At 45.9% G+C, this 12,709-nt stretch overlaps 1 protein-coding gene across 1 annotated transcript in view; it reads right to left on the bottom strand.

Moving 5' to 3' along the window:
* Positions 1-332: 332 nt before the first annotated feature.
* Positions 333-12,709, bottom strand: part of Arhgap20 (Rho GTPase activating protein 20) — an 81,527-nt gene continuing 69,150 nt past the window's right edge. Inside the window, exons 11-15 of the mRNA XM_032885224.1 lie at positions 12,507-12,668; positions 9,202-9,311; positions 6,875-7,064; positions 5,783-5,894; positions 333-4,656 (exon numbers count right to left, since the gene is read on the bottom strand). Of these exons, the coding sequence (XP_032741115.1) occupies positions 2,858-4,656; positions 5,783-5,894; positions 6,875-7,064; positions 9,202-9,311; positions 12,507-12,668 (2,373 nt within the window). The 3' untranslated portion in view covers positions 333-2,857. The remainder of the gene's footprint in view (positions 4,657-5,782; positions 5,895-6,874; positions 7,065-9,201; positions 9,312-12,506; positions 12,669-12,709) is intronic.

Here is a 12,709-nt window from a genome sequence, read left to right on the forward strand (position 1 = left end):
TCTTTCGTCAGAATGGCCTAACTGTGAGAGAAAATCTCATACACACAACCAAAGTGAGCTGTTCTTCGTTTGGTATGTGGACAAACTAGTCCACATTGCTCCAGGGGTTACAATGAATAGACATAATTTCTGACAAAAGGGGGACTGTTAGGTATAAAACATGACTTGTTTGGTAAACGAGATTTAAAAGTATAAAAAGGAAAAAAAACAATTTCACTCCTTTTCCCCCTAGAAAAACTATGAGTAAAAACTTAAGGCCACAACTCATTGTGTATGAAATGGTCAACTCGAAGGGAGCTCAGGTTTGCTGAGCAGAAGAATTCTCCGCAGTGTTTCTCTGTGGAACTGTTAACTGCAGGGTGGCATTTTATTTGACAGCATGGACTCCATACGCGTCCATTTTCAGTGCTTTGAAAACCAAACAATTTTTAAAAGTTAGCAGCAGTTTCTGCAAGGTACAAAAATACACATTTGTTACATAACACGGTAATAAAATTTGTCAAGATATATTTTACAAACTCATAGCATTTGAGATAAAGAATCAGTCTAATATATTATAGATTGATGGAGTCTAATAAAATGACATGTCTGTCTTCAAATCATACAATACTTTACAGCAATATTAACAGACTATTCACATTAGGTATCATGGGGGAACATCTAAGGAACAGAGCCAGCAGGGCTGGCGGGGAACCTTACCAACTATTTTCTTCTATGCTTCAAACCGGTGGATGATTTTCTACTGGCCATTATGAAATGGGTGGGTGTGGGGGAAGAAAAAAGCCAGGACACTTCGTTGGTTCAGGAGACACGTCTTACAGAGAGACCATCTAAGCCATGAGATCTTCATTCACATCTTGCAGTTCTGACAGTAGTATGCTCTAAGGGGAAGAGTTTGACCTGCCAACTCTATACACTAATCCCCCAAAAGATCCATATGGATATGTAGGGCTCTTCATATGGAAGTGGTTGGTTGCATCTGGTTGGGATTGCCAAGTATCATGAAGGAGCTCACTGGACACAGTTTTAAAGGTAATGATGATTAGGGCTGACAGGGCCATGCCCGAGAGGTAGGTGGCACTTCAATAATAATACTGAGACAAGTCCTTATCCTGTAACCGACAATGTGATGTTTAGGAGAAGGGAACGTCTACCACGAGTTTCCTGGGGACTGGTAGGAATAATAATTTGGGATAAGCTAGCTTTTGAGTGGATTTTTTTTTTACAGGGATTCAAGAGATCACATAGAGTCTGGGAAACTTCTAATAGGTGAGTATCTCAAATGCGCATCTATCTTAGGGCATATCCTTCCATTTCATTCTGGCTAGGGAAGGAGACATCCTGACGTAGCCTTGAAGGTGAAGAGGGAGGACAAAGGTCTATGATAAACTGCCGGGGTCTAAACTTTAGTATTTATAAACCACAAGTCATTTGGGAAAAGTGGAGAACTTCAAAAAAATCCAAAAGGCAGTGGCCACCAGAGACAGCAACTTCGTTGTGTGTCCCACTCAATAACCTCTTAACAGGCTGCCCATCTCTAGTCAATAACAATCTGTGGGATGAAAGACTAATTAACAGCCGTCCCTTGTCTCCTCCTGCCTGACTGTAATCTAACAGAGAGCAGGGCTGCAGTGAAATGTTTCCACAGAGATGACGTATTGATAAATACTGCCTGTGGAACCAAGAAGGGAGTGCCGTTGCAGGGAACTGCCACTTTTCAAAATGAGAGAAGTGTCACTTACAGAGAGGAGTTTCACAGGGTAACTGGCCACTAAGTCTAAGCCAGCGGCCATTTTCTGTGATAGCCTATATATTGTAGGACCCAGCTTCCTGATCTGGACGCATCTCTGCACACATTTGCTTACTGACACGGTGTCAGCACGACACAATCGCATGGATCTCAATACCGGCATCTCTTGTTTCTCTGAAGTCTTGCCTCTGAGATTAGTCAGCCAGAGGAAACTGACCTTGAGATTAATGTCTCCGATTCTCACGTGGTTGTCCTTCTGTGCTGCTAGAGCATGTGCTATCAGCAGGTTCCTTTAAGTAGGGATAAGTTACATTCCCAGAACACAGGCTTGCTGCATAGGGACTGTGGGAAGGACACTGAAATGGGCAAACCCTTCCTTGTCCTTTATCTTCCTTTCTGAAAGATATATGTGAACGCCTCAACCCTAACAGTAAAACACCACCACCACCAACCAACCAACCAACCAACCGAGCTGTACCGGCACTCATGGCTCTTTGCCCGCTAGTTTCCTTCACTCTGCCTTTATCACCAGAGCTGGTCCCTAAAATGACCCAGTGAAGATGCGTGACTAAGAACAGCCACAGAAATGGCCACTGACTTGGCTTCAGGGACAGGCTTCACATGATTTCCTTAGTGAACCTACATGCTTTTCTGAGTGGTTCAGTGGCCCCTTTTCTTATTCCCTGGGCTTAACGATGTCTTCTCTCTGCCACTCCTCTTACGCGTCACAGATGCTGCATTTAAGGTATTCCGATCCCTCAAGACACCCCAACTCTCAGATGGCTGACACGAGGAGGCTTCTCCTACAGAGAACACTCCCTCTACCCTTCTGTCAGTATCTTAAAATCTCAGAAAAGGAACTTAACCCATGCTTTAATAGGAAAAGCCTTTCACAACTTTAAGATCATGAAACATCTCGACAGGGTTTTGCCATGTAACTGCGTCAAAGAAACTGCCACGTTAGCAATGATTGTCCTTGTGCTACCTACCCCAGGTGCCTTACAGGCGGGGTTATCGCATTACTGTGTTTTTATTGGCCCAGTCCCTGTCCTTAAAGACTTCAGGTTGTTTTGATACCAGATTCTTATTGTAGGCAATGGTCTTTGGTTAATGTCTGTCCCCGTCATTGCAAACTGTCGCAGGTTCCGCACCTGTGTTGGCTGCATCCCCCGAGGTCTCCAGACCTGAAGAGGCTCCTTCCCAAGGGTTATCACAAGGGGACTGCTCTCCGCTCTCCTCTCCCTCGTGCAACTTCATACCAAGCGTGAGTCTGCTTCCTGCCAGGCAGAACGGGGAGCTGGCGTGTTGCTCTGAGTCCTGACAGGCAGAAGAGCCGAGCCCACAGGCAGTTTGCCCAGCTCCTTCATCTACCCCTAGGTGTACGTCCTCCTGGCTCTCTTGTAGAGAGTCAGCCTCTGGGGTCCCAGCAGCACACGCAGGTAACTCCAGAGGTTCTTTTAAGGAACAGTCTTTTCTGTCCTCGGGTCTGGCTGCTTTTGTTTTCTTTTTGAGGGACCAGTTTTTTAAAGTGACCAAGCCGCTTCTCAACCATGTGCTGGGGTGAAGAGTTACAGAATGCATTTGTGGTAGCTGCTCTGTGGTACCCTTTCTTAAATAAGCTAGGTGGCTGCTGGCCTGCCCCGTGGAGGGGCCCGGCATTCCAGAAACGAGGCTGGGACTGTCACAGTCTGAAGAAAGCTCTTCCTGTTTTCTCTGAGCCCGAAAAGTGCAATCTATTGGAGAGGAAGTTTCTGTGGGTGTGAATACCGAGTGTTCAGAGATCTGAGAGAAAGCACTGTCCTGGGAGCTTACCGAGGAACCTGACGGGGATGTGCCGGGGGAAGATAAACTGGAATAGCTAGCCCTTGGGCAAAGGTTTAGTCTTGGGGGCAAAACCTTCTCAGTACTTTGGTTTGTGCCGCTGCTGCTCTTGCCCACCTCAATCCCCATGACCAAACTCTGATTAATGAGCTTTTGCCCCTCCATTTGCAAAGACTTATGCCTTTTGAGATAATCCTCTTCGCCATGCAAGAGGCCAGCCTCACAGCTGGTTTTACTTTGCTTCTTTGAGTAGACCCCCCTGAGATAGGACAGCTTGTAGTTCTGGTCATCGATGCTGGGTTCGGAACAGCGCCGATGCGCCCGTGAGCTCTTCTGGGCATCTGCATCAAAGGGCTGCTCCCAGGAATGGTCCTGGGAGGACATGTAAGATGCCACAGAAATGGCCACTGGCCTGGACTTAGTGAAAGGTGTCTCTTGATTTCCTTCATGACCAGACAAGCTTTTCTTCTTAATGTTTTCATTAGCAGTGTTCTTCTTGCTGACGTCAGTGCCCGTCACTGAGCTCTGTTTAAAACACCTCTGATCCCCTTTCTTCTGAGGCTGGGTCTGCTTCAGGTAATCCTCATCCTTTCTAGAGAGCACGGCATCACAGCTGGACTTGCGTAACTTTTTCTGGTAAAACTCCCGGAGATAGGAAAGCTTTGCGTCTAGATAGTCAATGCTGGGCTCTGAGGAGCGCCGGTGCCGCTGAAAGACTTTCCGGGCATCTGAGGCAGTTGCAGGCAGGCAGCTAGGTGTACCGGGGCCCTCGGGGGCCCTAGTATGCTCCCCCAGTGAAACCTTCCTGTAGGCTACGAAAACACTCACCGGCTTGGTCTCCAGGGGTTGTTTCATTCGAATGTGTTCCTCTTTAGACTGATCTAAGTCAAAGTTGCTCAGGGTTAAAAGGCCTTCCGCTTCGGGCGGTTCAAGGTCATAGTCACTGAGGGTTAAGACTGAGTCCATGCTCCTGCTCCCCTGGCCGAGCCGTTTGACCAGGTCGCTGCACGGGGCATCGGCATCCTCATTGAGCTCGTTTTCTAAGCTGTCATAGGAGGAGTCGTTCAACTGGAAGCAAGATATATCTGTGGGCAGAGATTAAACCACGGTTAACATTCATTCCTACAGATCCAGCCCGTGCTGCCTTAAAGGCAAGCCAGGCTGTTTCTCTGCCATTTTCATGTCTAGAGTTCAAGCTCCTACCCCCAAGGAGAGAAGCTTTAAAAGAGCTTGTGTGCTGAGGGAGTTGGCAACCCAGGTAGGCCAATGCATGCGGAAGGAGGCCAGAGGACAATTTTCTGAAAGTCTACCACGTTGGTCCCCAGCAACAGGGAATTAAACTCAGGTTGCCGTGCCTGATTGTGGGCGGGCTTCAGCGCCTTCCCCAACAAGCCACCTCGTCGGCCTAAGCCTTTTTACCCTCCCAGATGTTAGCGCCCAAGACGGAAATCTCCTAGATTCATCCCAATTTCTAGTGAAGTGACTTTTTAAGGTAAGGGTTTCTCGAAGCAATGGATACGTCATAAAATGAAGAGAGGATGAAAATGAAAGGAGCTAGCGTCAAGCTGACCTGGGTTTGGAGTAAGAGTCTGTCTTCTAGCATGGGTGTGCTGCATACATCTTATACAAGCTACACGCCAGTCTCCTTAAAACCTCTCATAAAGCCCTTTAAAGTTAGGCCATTGCTTTGTTTGATTATCATTATTGTAAAGATTAAATGCTATGTTTCATAGATGAAATATTGATGCATGCTGGACTGAAGGCAGCAGAGTAGTAGTTGGAAGTAAGGAAGTTATACTACGCAGGTTGTCTGTCTATGAATTTAGAACCCTCCCTCCCCAGCCCCCAGCTCAAAGATGCTAGTTGTTTCAAACTGGGTCATAACCTACTAGAATTGTGAGGTCTTAGAGTCCACTAGGAGTTGGGGAGATAAGAAGCCTCCCAAACCAGGATTTCTCCTACTTCCTCTAGACTTTTGATTCCAGTTTCAACAACAGTGGCTCTAATACAGAGTTTCTGTTTGTTTAAAACCAGGGTTCAACTCTTCAGTGTACAACTCGTAGGCTGAGGCCTAATCCCACACACATATTAACCCCCTCAGCAGGCCTTCTGAGGAGGAAGGAAAGCCCTGGGCCCCACTGACCCAGGTCAGAGGCTCGGGACGACCGGCCTCGTCATCTCCACAGACAAATACCTAGTTCTTCACAGTACCTGGGGTGTGTTCTCTGTCGCTTCTCTCAGAAAGCTCCCCCAAGAGAGAAGTGATTTCTTCTCCAAATATCCTACAGCAATTTTCAATCAGAAATTGTATAAGGAGAGAAACCTGTGTCGAATGGAGAGGATTCAAGCGTTATTATCCACAAAAGCTGTTGTTCATTTACGCTGCACTACACATCCTCATCTTAACCACAAAACGGAAAATGGGGAAAGCATTCGAAGGCATACAGAAGCCCCGCCGCCAACTGCTAATACTATAGACTATATACAGAGCTGAGCCTGGGCCAGCGGAGGACACTTATCTGTGGCACTGGTGTAACACTAATGCTTTACATCACTAGCTCTGCCTTTTAGACCAGGGCAATGCCAAGCATTCTCCATGGGGTGTTTTGGGTGAAGAAACATAATTTTGTTATTCAAGTTGATCACGTATCAGTAATAAGGGCGTGCACACAAGGATTTCTCGTGTAAAGGGCAGGCTGCTGTAATTTTGGAAGAAGGCTCCTCTGGGGGGTCCAGAAGGAAAGGGGAGGGATAGGAAGACAGCAAGGAAACCTGGACAATCTCTGACTACTCTTAGCATGGCCCAAAGGTGCATATGAGGAAAGGTGTGTTTATGTTGGCTCTGTGCTGCCACAGAGATGGCTGAGAACTGACCAAAGGGTTTCTCTGCCTCAGCAGCTGAGAGATGGTGTGAATGAAAGGAACCTGGTGCCTCAGACCCCTGATCAACAGGCGGGCACAGGGATGGGACCTCAGTCTCTACTGGATCACTGGAAAAGGAATCACTTTAAGGGACTTCTCTCAGGATTGTGTATCTGGAAAATGTTGGCGCTGAGAATTGAACACAGGCTTGTCTGAACTCAAAAGTCGTCTTTTTTTTTTTTTTTTTTATTCGAAGTAACAACTGTTCTCTTCCCCACCCCCCCATTTGATATCAACTTGCCATAATCTATACGAGGACAGAATGGTCAATCAACTCACATAAGGAAGTCTACATTAGCCACATAAGAATACTGTGAATTTCAAATGTATCAAAATGGGGAGTGAGGGCTCGGGAACATAAGAATGAAGAAATGTCATTACCTTTTTTGTAAATTCATTTTCTAGCTCTGGACTGGAGGAAGCAGGAGGCCAAAGAATGCTTGGAGCGATACACACTGCTAAGTTAAATGCAGTCATCTGATTAGATAAGGAATGTTGTTCAATGTTGTGTAATACCCCAAACAGATACCTTAGGAAAACAACATTGGCTCTGGGAAGCTGATCTAATAGCCTAAAGACAGAAAAATGCAGGACGTTTTATTAAGAAACTTGTAAAGACAGGCACCCCTCACTCCACCTGCATGGGAACCCATGCAAACCGAACAGGCAAACCAGGAGCACAGTGCAGAGGTACAAGAGTTGGCGGGCAGAGCAAGGGGCTCGACACAGAAGCACTGGCAGGTGTTTCTCTTGTCATCTTCACATCTCAGTGACAATGTAGAAGACTGTATGAAGCACGTTGCCTGCTATTACTTCCAAGGAAAGCAGTTCAATATATATATATATATATATATATATATATATTTTTTTTTTCTTTTTTTCGGAGCTGGGGACCGAACCCAGGGCCTTGCGCTTGCTAGGCAAGTGCTCTACCACTGAGCTAAATCCCCAACCCCCATATATATATTTTTTTAACTCAGGCAACTCCTGCAACATTTTGTAATAATCCCAAGCAAACCCACAAAAGGCATCCTCAAAAGATTAAAGTACGCCTTTATTCCGAGCAGTAAGGTGGGAGTGCTCCTCCTTGGTGAGAACCCAGGTCTCAGTCATGGAGACTTCCAGGTTTGGTCTGGGAAGCCAGGCTCTCTTCCCACCCAGGTTCCAAAGGCAGCTGTGCCCCAGCTCTGTCTCCTCTGGCACCCAGTCTCATGTGCCAGGCAAACTTGAATTCTAGTCTCCTTGTGTTTCCCACTGTTCTCACTTTATGTAAGTGATAAAGTTTCAAATGATTACTCACCAAAAATCACTTTTACTATCACCCATAAAACACACACACACACTCTCTCTCTCTCTCCTCTCTCTCTCGTGTGTGTGTGACTTTTCCTACAAGAACCTACAACTTTAGGAAATAGGTACTCTGACACTTGTTGCCCAAACAGCAGAAATCTTTCTTCAGCACAGTGGGCTGCTGACAGTGACTCCAGATCAAAGACCCTGAAATCAACCAAAAGATGACTTGGGTGTTTCCCATAGGAAATAAAGCATCTAGCACATGCTTCCCAGGTCACCCGATTCTGTAAGGGTGCCAAGCCTCTGGGCTGCTTCTATACTGAGCAACTGACAGCAGGGCATCCAATACTTGCTTATGGGAATAAATTCTGTCTGAGAGAAGGACAGTTGACTGACTGGTCAGCATCCTTGGCCTACAAGAAGAGCTGATACTCAAATAAACAAAAGCTTTTTATTAAGTGTCATAATTTCACATTAAAACCAGACAAGTGATATTTGGGATCCAAGATTTTCATAAACCAGAATATTTCATTTTCATAATGCACACTAACACACACTACAAATTCTCTTACAATGTGGGAAATAATTCAGGAGCACGAGGTGATGAATTCTATGTGGAATTTCATTGGACGGCTTTAAATACTGTAGGCTCTGTGGTGTTTTTTGTCTTACCCTGTAGACAAGGCTGGCAGTAATGCTCCTGCATCAGTCTCCTGGGTGCTGGGCCACCACACTTGGATGGGACATTACATTCTTTATTATGAGCCTGAGACTCTGTAAATCTCCTTTCCCCACAAGGAGCTAGCTGCCTTCCTATGGTACCCTCATCACACTCAACAAATCCTTTGAAGCAATGGCTTTCTACTTTTCTATGCCTCTACTTCACATATCTTCTCTACCAGGCTTCCTGGAGCCAAGGGGATGGGCCATGTTCTCGGCATGGCTCCAGTCACCAATTGAGTCAGAGAGTCATCTAGTGTAGATGCTTCTCCTACAGGAAGACCCAGCATCCAATGGGCTAGTGAGTTTCAGCTCCTATCAGATATAGATGAATAGAGGTAGAGATATATAATGTAATTATTGCATGTTAAAATAAGATTACGGAGAAAGGTGTGCCTCAGTGGCAAAGTGCTTGCCTGACACACACGAGGCCCCAGGTTTGATCGCCAGTCCCGAGGAAGAGGATACGGAAATGCAGAACAACTTTAGGGGCTGTTGCTGGCGAGGCTGGCGGCCTGAGTTTGATCCCAAGAACTGCATGGTGGAAGGAGAGAAGTGACTTCTGTAAGCTGTGAACACACACACACACACACACACACACACACACAGTAATTTTTAAAATCAGAAACAATTGATATTTTAAGAGAAAGGCTTAAGCAAGTACTTTAACGTGTATTTCATACTGAAGTCATTACCTTTGAATTGTATTTATTTTTTCTTCATCGTTTCCTTGATCCATTACACAGACCCAGTGATCATACAGATCTGATGAAAATATACTTTCTGGGATATTTCTCAGAAAATCCTAGATGAAGAAAAAAACCCCCCAATATTTGATTCATTCTTATGCAAATTATTTGTTAAAAAAAATAAAAGAGCCCTACCAACTCTCCACTGAATTGTGTGAATTCAGGAAGCCTGCGAGTTGACATTTTGTTTAAGGACCGACAAGGATGATCAATTCTGGCCTGCTGTTGAAAAAAATGACAAAAGGCACCCTATTCTGCTGAAGCTTCTGGCCTGTAGACGTTTTGGCAAGCTAACATGATGGGACCTGGCCATCCGCCACCTCAACCCTTCCTTCCTCCTTTCTTTGAAATAGCAAATTCACGGAAATGCACCAAGTTATCTGTGAGGTTTGTACCATGGCAATCATTCATGCCACCCCTCTGTGTGTAACTTACTCACAAGTGCTAGGCACTGCTGGGCGTATGTAGGATGTAGACATGAGTCAAGCAAGTAGCTATGACCTTAGAACATTATTTTCCAGTGTTGGTGCACAACGGCATCAAGGTACTTGGTTGTTGTATCCCCAGGATAGAACTTATGTAAGGTGCTTATGTATGCAAGGGAAGAAAGCTCACAATAGCTAGGTTCTGGGAGCTAGGTAGGGCTAGCATGGTGTGCCTCATGCTGTAGTAAGTGCACATATGCATGTCCTGTTATCTTTTCTGCTAAGAGCACAAGCAAAGATGGGTATACAAAACCAGGCTATGATATGCACAGGATAGAATCACAGGTCATTGCTGTTTTGCAGTCTTTGTTTGCCAAAAAAAAAAAAAAAAAAAAAAAAGCTTAAAAGATGAACTGAATTTGGTCTTCATTTTAAGGGGTGGGGGGAATGGTTCTTGGACACTGACCTGTGTCCCTTTTGGTCAGTACCAGGCCAAGTGAAGTCTGTTCCCCACCCAGTCAGTATTAGACAGAGAGAACCCAGGTGAGGGAGATGGCGGGTTACCTTCCCAGATACCTGTTTATGCCACAGAGATAGGCGGGGGTCTGAGATTAGGCATTTTTAAAGTTGCGATCACCCTCTCTGCAGCTTATAAAAGCCACCGTGCAACCTGGTGCTCCCTTATCACAGAAGCTGTGGTAACGTGCTAAGGTGAGAACAATTAGCTAGCTGTGTGGAATTCTTCCTTCTTATGGGTTCCCTTGCCTCCCTGGCATAGATGGCAATGTAAAGTGTAGGTCGGCACAGTCGAGGCCATTACTGAACTGTTACAAAGTGTCACGTGGACAGTTAATAGAGGGAGGTCTGTCAACCATAATCAGATGTTAAAATAATTAAAAACCCCTGTAGCTGTGCTGCCTATTTTTTTGGGGGTAGAAAAGGTTGGCTGCTTCGGTCTTCCCGTTTTTATTATTCGATCATAAATGCACCTAGACACTTGTGACTCAGATATACCCTCACGAAAGCCACCTCTGGTGTTCCTACTTCCGGATCAGCACCACTTTAACAGGCAGAGTTACCAGGGGTGAAATCTCTTATTTTAAAAGCGGGTCAATGAGAACTTGTGGCAGTACACTCTCACACAGCAGGGACCACAGGTTATAAAATGTGACCTCCCCTGCTTGTGGTGGTGGTGATGGTAGGGGGCGGAGGGGCGGCATTCTGAATAACAATGACTTGCAGTGCTCAATGAAATTCTTCCCTTTGACACCAGAGCCCAAGCTGACAGGACTTTCTGGGTCCTGTGGGACGAGCCTCTGGACTGATGAGCTTCCCTTGAAGGAGGAAGAGAGAGGATCCTACTGCCCTGAGCAATTTCTGTCCAGTCACAGTTTGGAGCGCTAAAGTTGTATTGAAGCAAAAACTAGTTGAGTTTAAAGAAAAAATGACAGAAATATTTAGATGACTTCAGACTCTTTTCTAAAGAAAGATATGCACAGAAAAAAAGGAAATGAAGGCTCAAGCTTTATCTTCTCTCTAAAAGCAAACGAAATAGCTCGGAATAAAAAAAAATACAATTACACAGTGAAAAGACTTCAGTTATACGGAACCCACTTAGCCAGACTCTTCAATCATCCGGGTGCTCTCTTCCTTTTGCACAGACTGGAGCATGACTCAATTAAGACTGTGCTTCTCAATAATTTAGGGGAGAGTTTTAAAAAGTGTGGTACCGTGAAGTAGAAAGCAAGGGAAATGTTTCTACAACACGGGCTGTGTCTGCTAACTTAAGGAGAGAGAGAGCCTCTGAGACCTTTCTGTGAGATGAGGCCAAGCTGATGGTACCTGCTTCTACTTGACACAGCCACCTGGTTATCACCATGTGCGTGTATGGTATATCCTGCCCGACAGATCGGATGGCCCTGGCTCATTCTCCGGAGTGGTATTGGTCCCTGCCAAAGCCCATAGCAGAGTTTAGACACAGCCCCTCAGCAAACACATGAGTTCTTACAAGTCATAGTGTCGACTCTATCTGCAGCAGGCCAGTCTCTGGGGCAGGGGAAGACAAGCCCTTCCCACCACAGTCTCCTTCGCTCTGGGTCCTCAGATGAGACTGGAGCCTCTTCTACCCCGGCTCAGTGCATCACAAACCCTTAGGGAAATGGAAGACTGGGGCGAGCCTGCAGAGACTGTCACTATGGACAGAAGCTCTGCTCACAGCTCGCGTCCTGTTCTTTTTCCAAAATCACAGGACATGTCTAAGAATGCAACCAAGGGAAGATGTCAGAACTAACTGTGGCAGAAGGCCCAGCCTTCCCTGCTCTCTGTCTGGAATAGAGTGCACGAGCACTCACAGGTAACGGGTAGGGTTAGGTGGCCATCAGCGACTCTTCTCAGTATTGGGTTAAGCACAAAACTCTTGTTCAGGTTTGAAGACGTTGTTTTCATGAGGAAAGGAGGATGTTTGCTGTGGTAAAACGCCCTCTGCGTGTTCTGATACACAAGTTTGCTTCTGCGTCTGAGGTGGCAATGAGCTGACTACTGTACCACATTAGTGGTGTAGACGTCAATGTCCAAGGTTGCTTTGTGAAATGTTTGTTTTTTGCTTTAAAAAGTATCGATTCGGGGTTGGGGATTTGGCTCAGTGGTAGAGCGCTTGCCTAGGAAGCGCAAGGTCCTGGGTTCGATTCCCCAGCCCCGAAAAAAAAAAATAAAAAAAAAAGTATCGATTCTAAATCTACCACGGTTCTTTGCACAGAGAAATAGAGGGGGTGGAGTTTGAGCCTGGAGCTAAAGGGCGGGGGTCCACAGTGGGTAAGCATTCCTTACCTTCAACACGGATGCTATCACAAAGATGGATTCACAGTCGAGGTGGACTTCAACTCCAGAATTCAGTTTCTCCTTTAGCTCTCGGCAAGACTTCATGTTGGCCGACTGCCTGAAGATGCCCTTCGTGAGGGGGCCTTTTTGGTTAAGAAAGGAGAGCATGTCCTGGGAGGAAGCAAAGGAAACAGACTCAAGCGGTACGTTAC

This window comes from Rattus rattus, chromosome 14 (assembly GCF_011064425.1).
Source record: "Rattus rattus isolate New Zealand chromosome 14, Rrattus_CSIRO_v1, whole genome shotgun sequence".
In the NCBI taxonomy this organism is placed as follows: domain Eukaryota; kingdom Metazoa; phylum Chordata; class Mammalia; order Rodentia; family Muridae; genus Rattus; species Rattus rattus.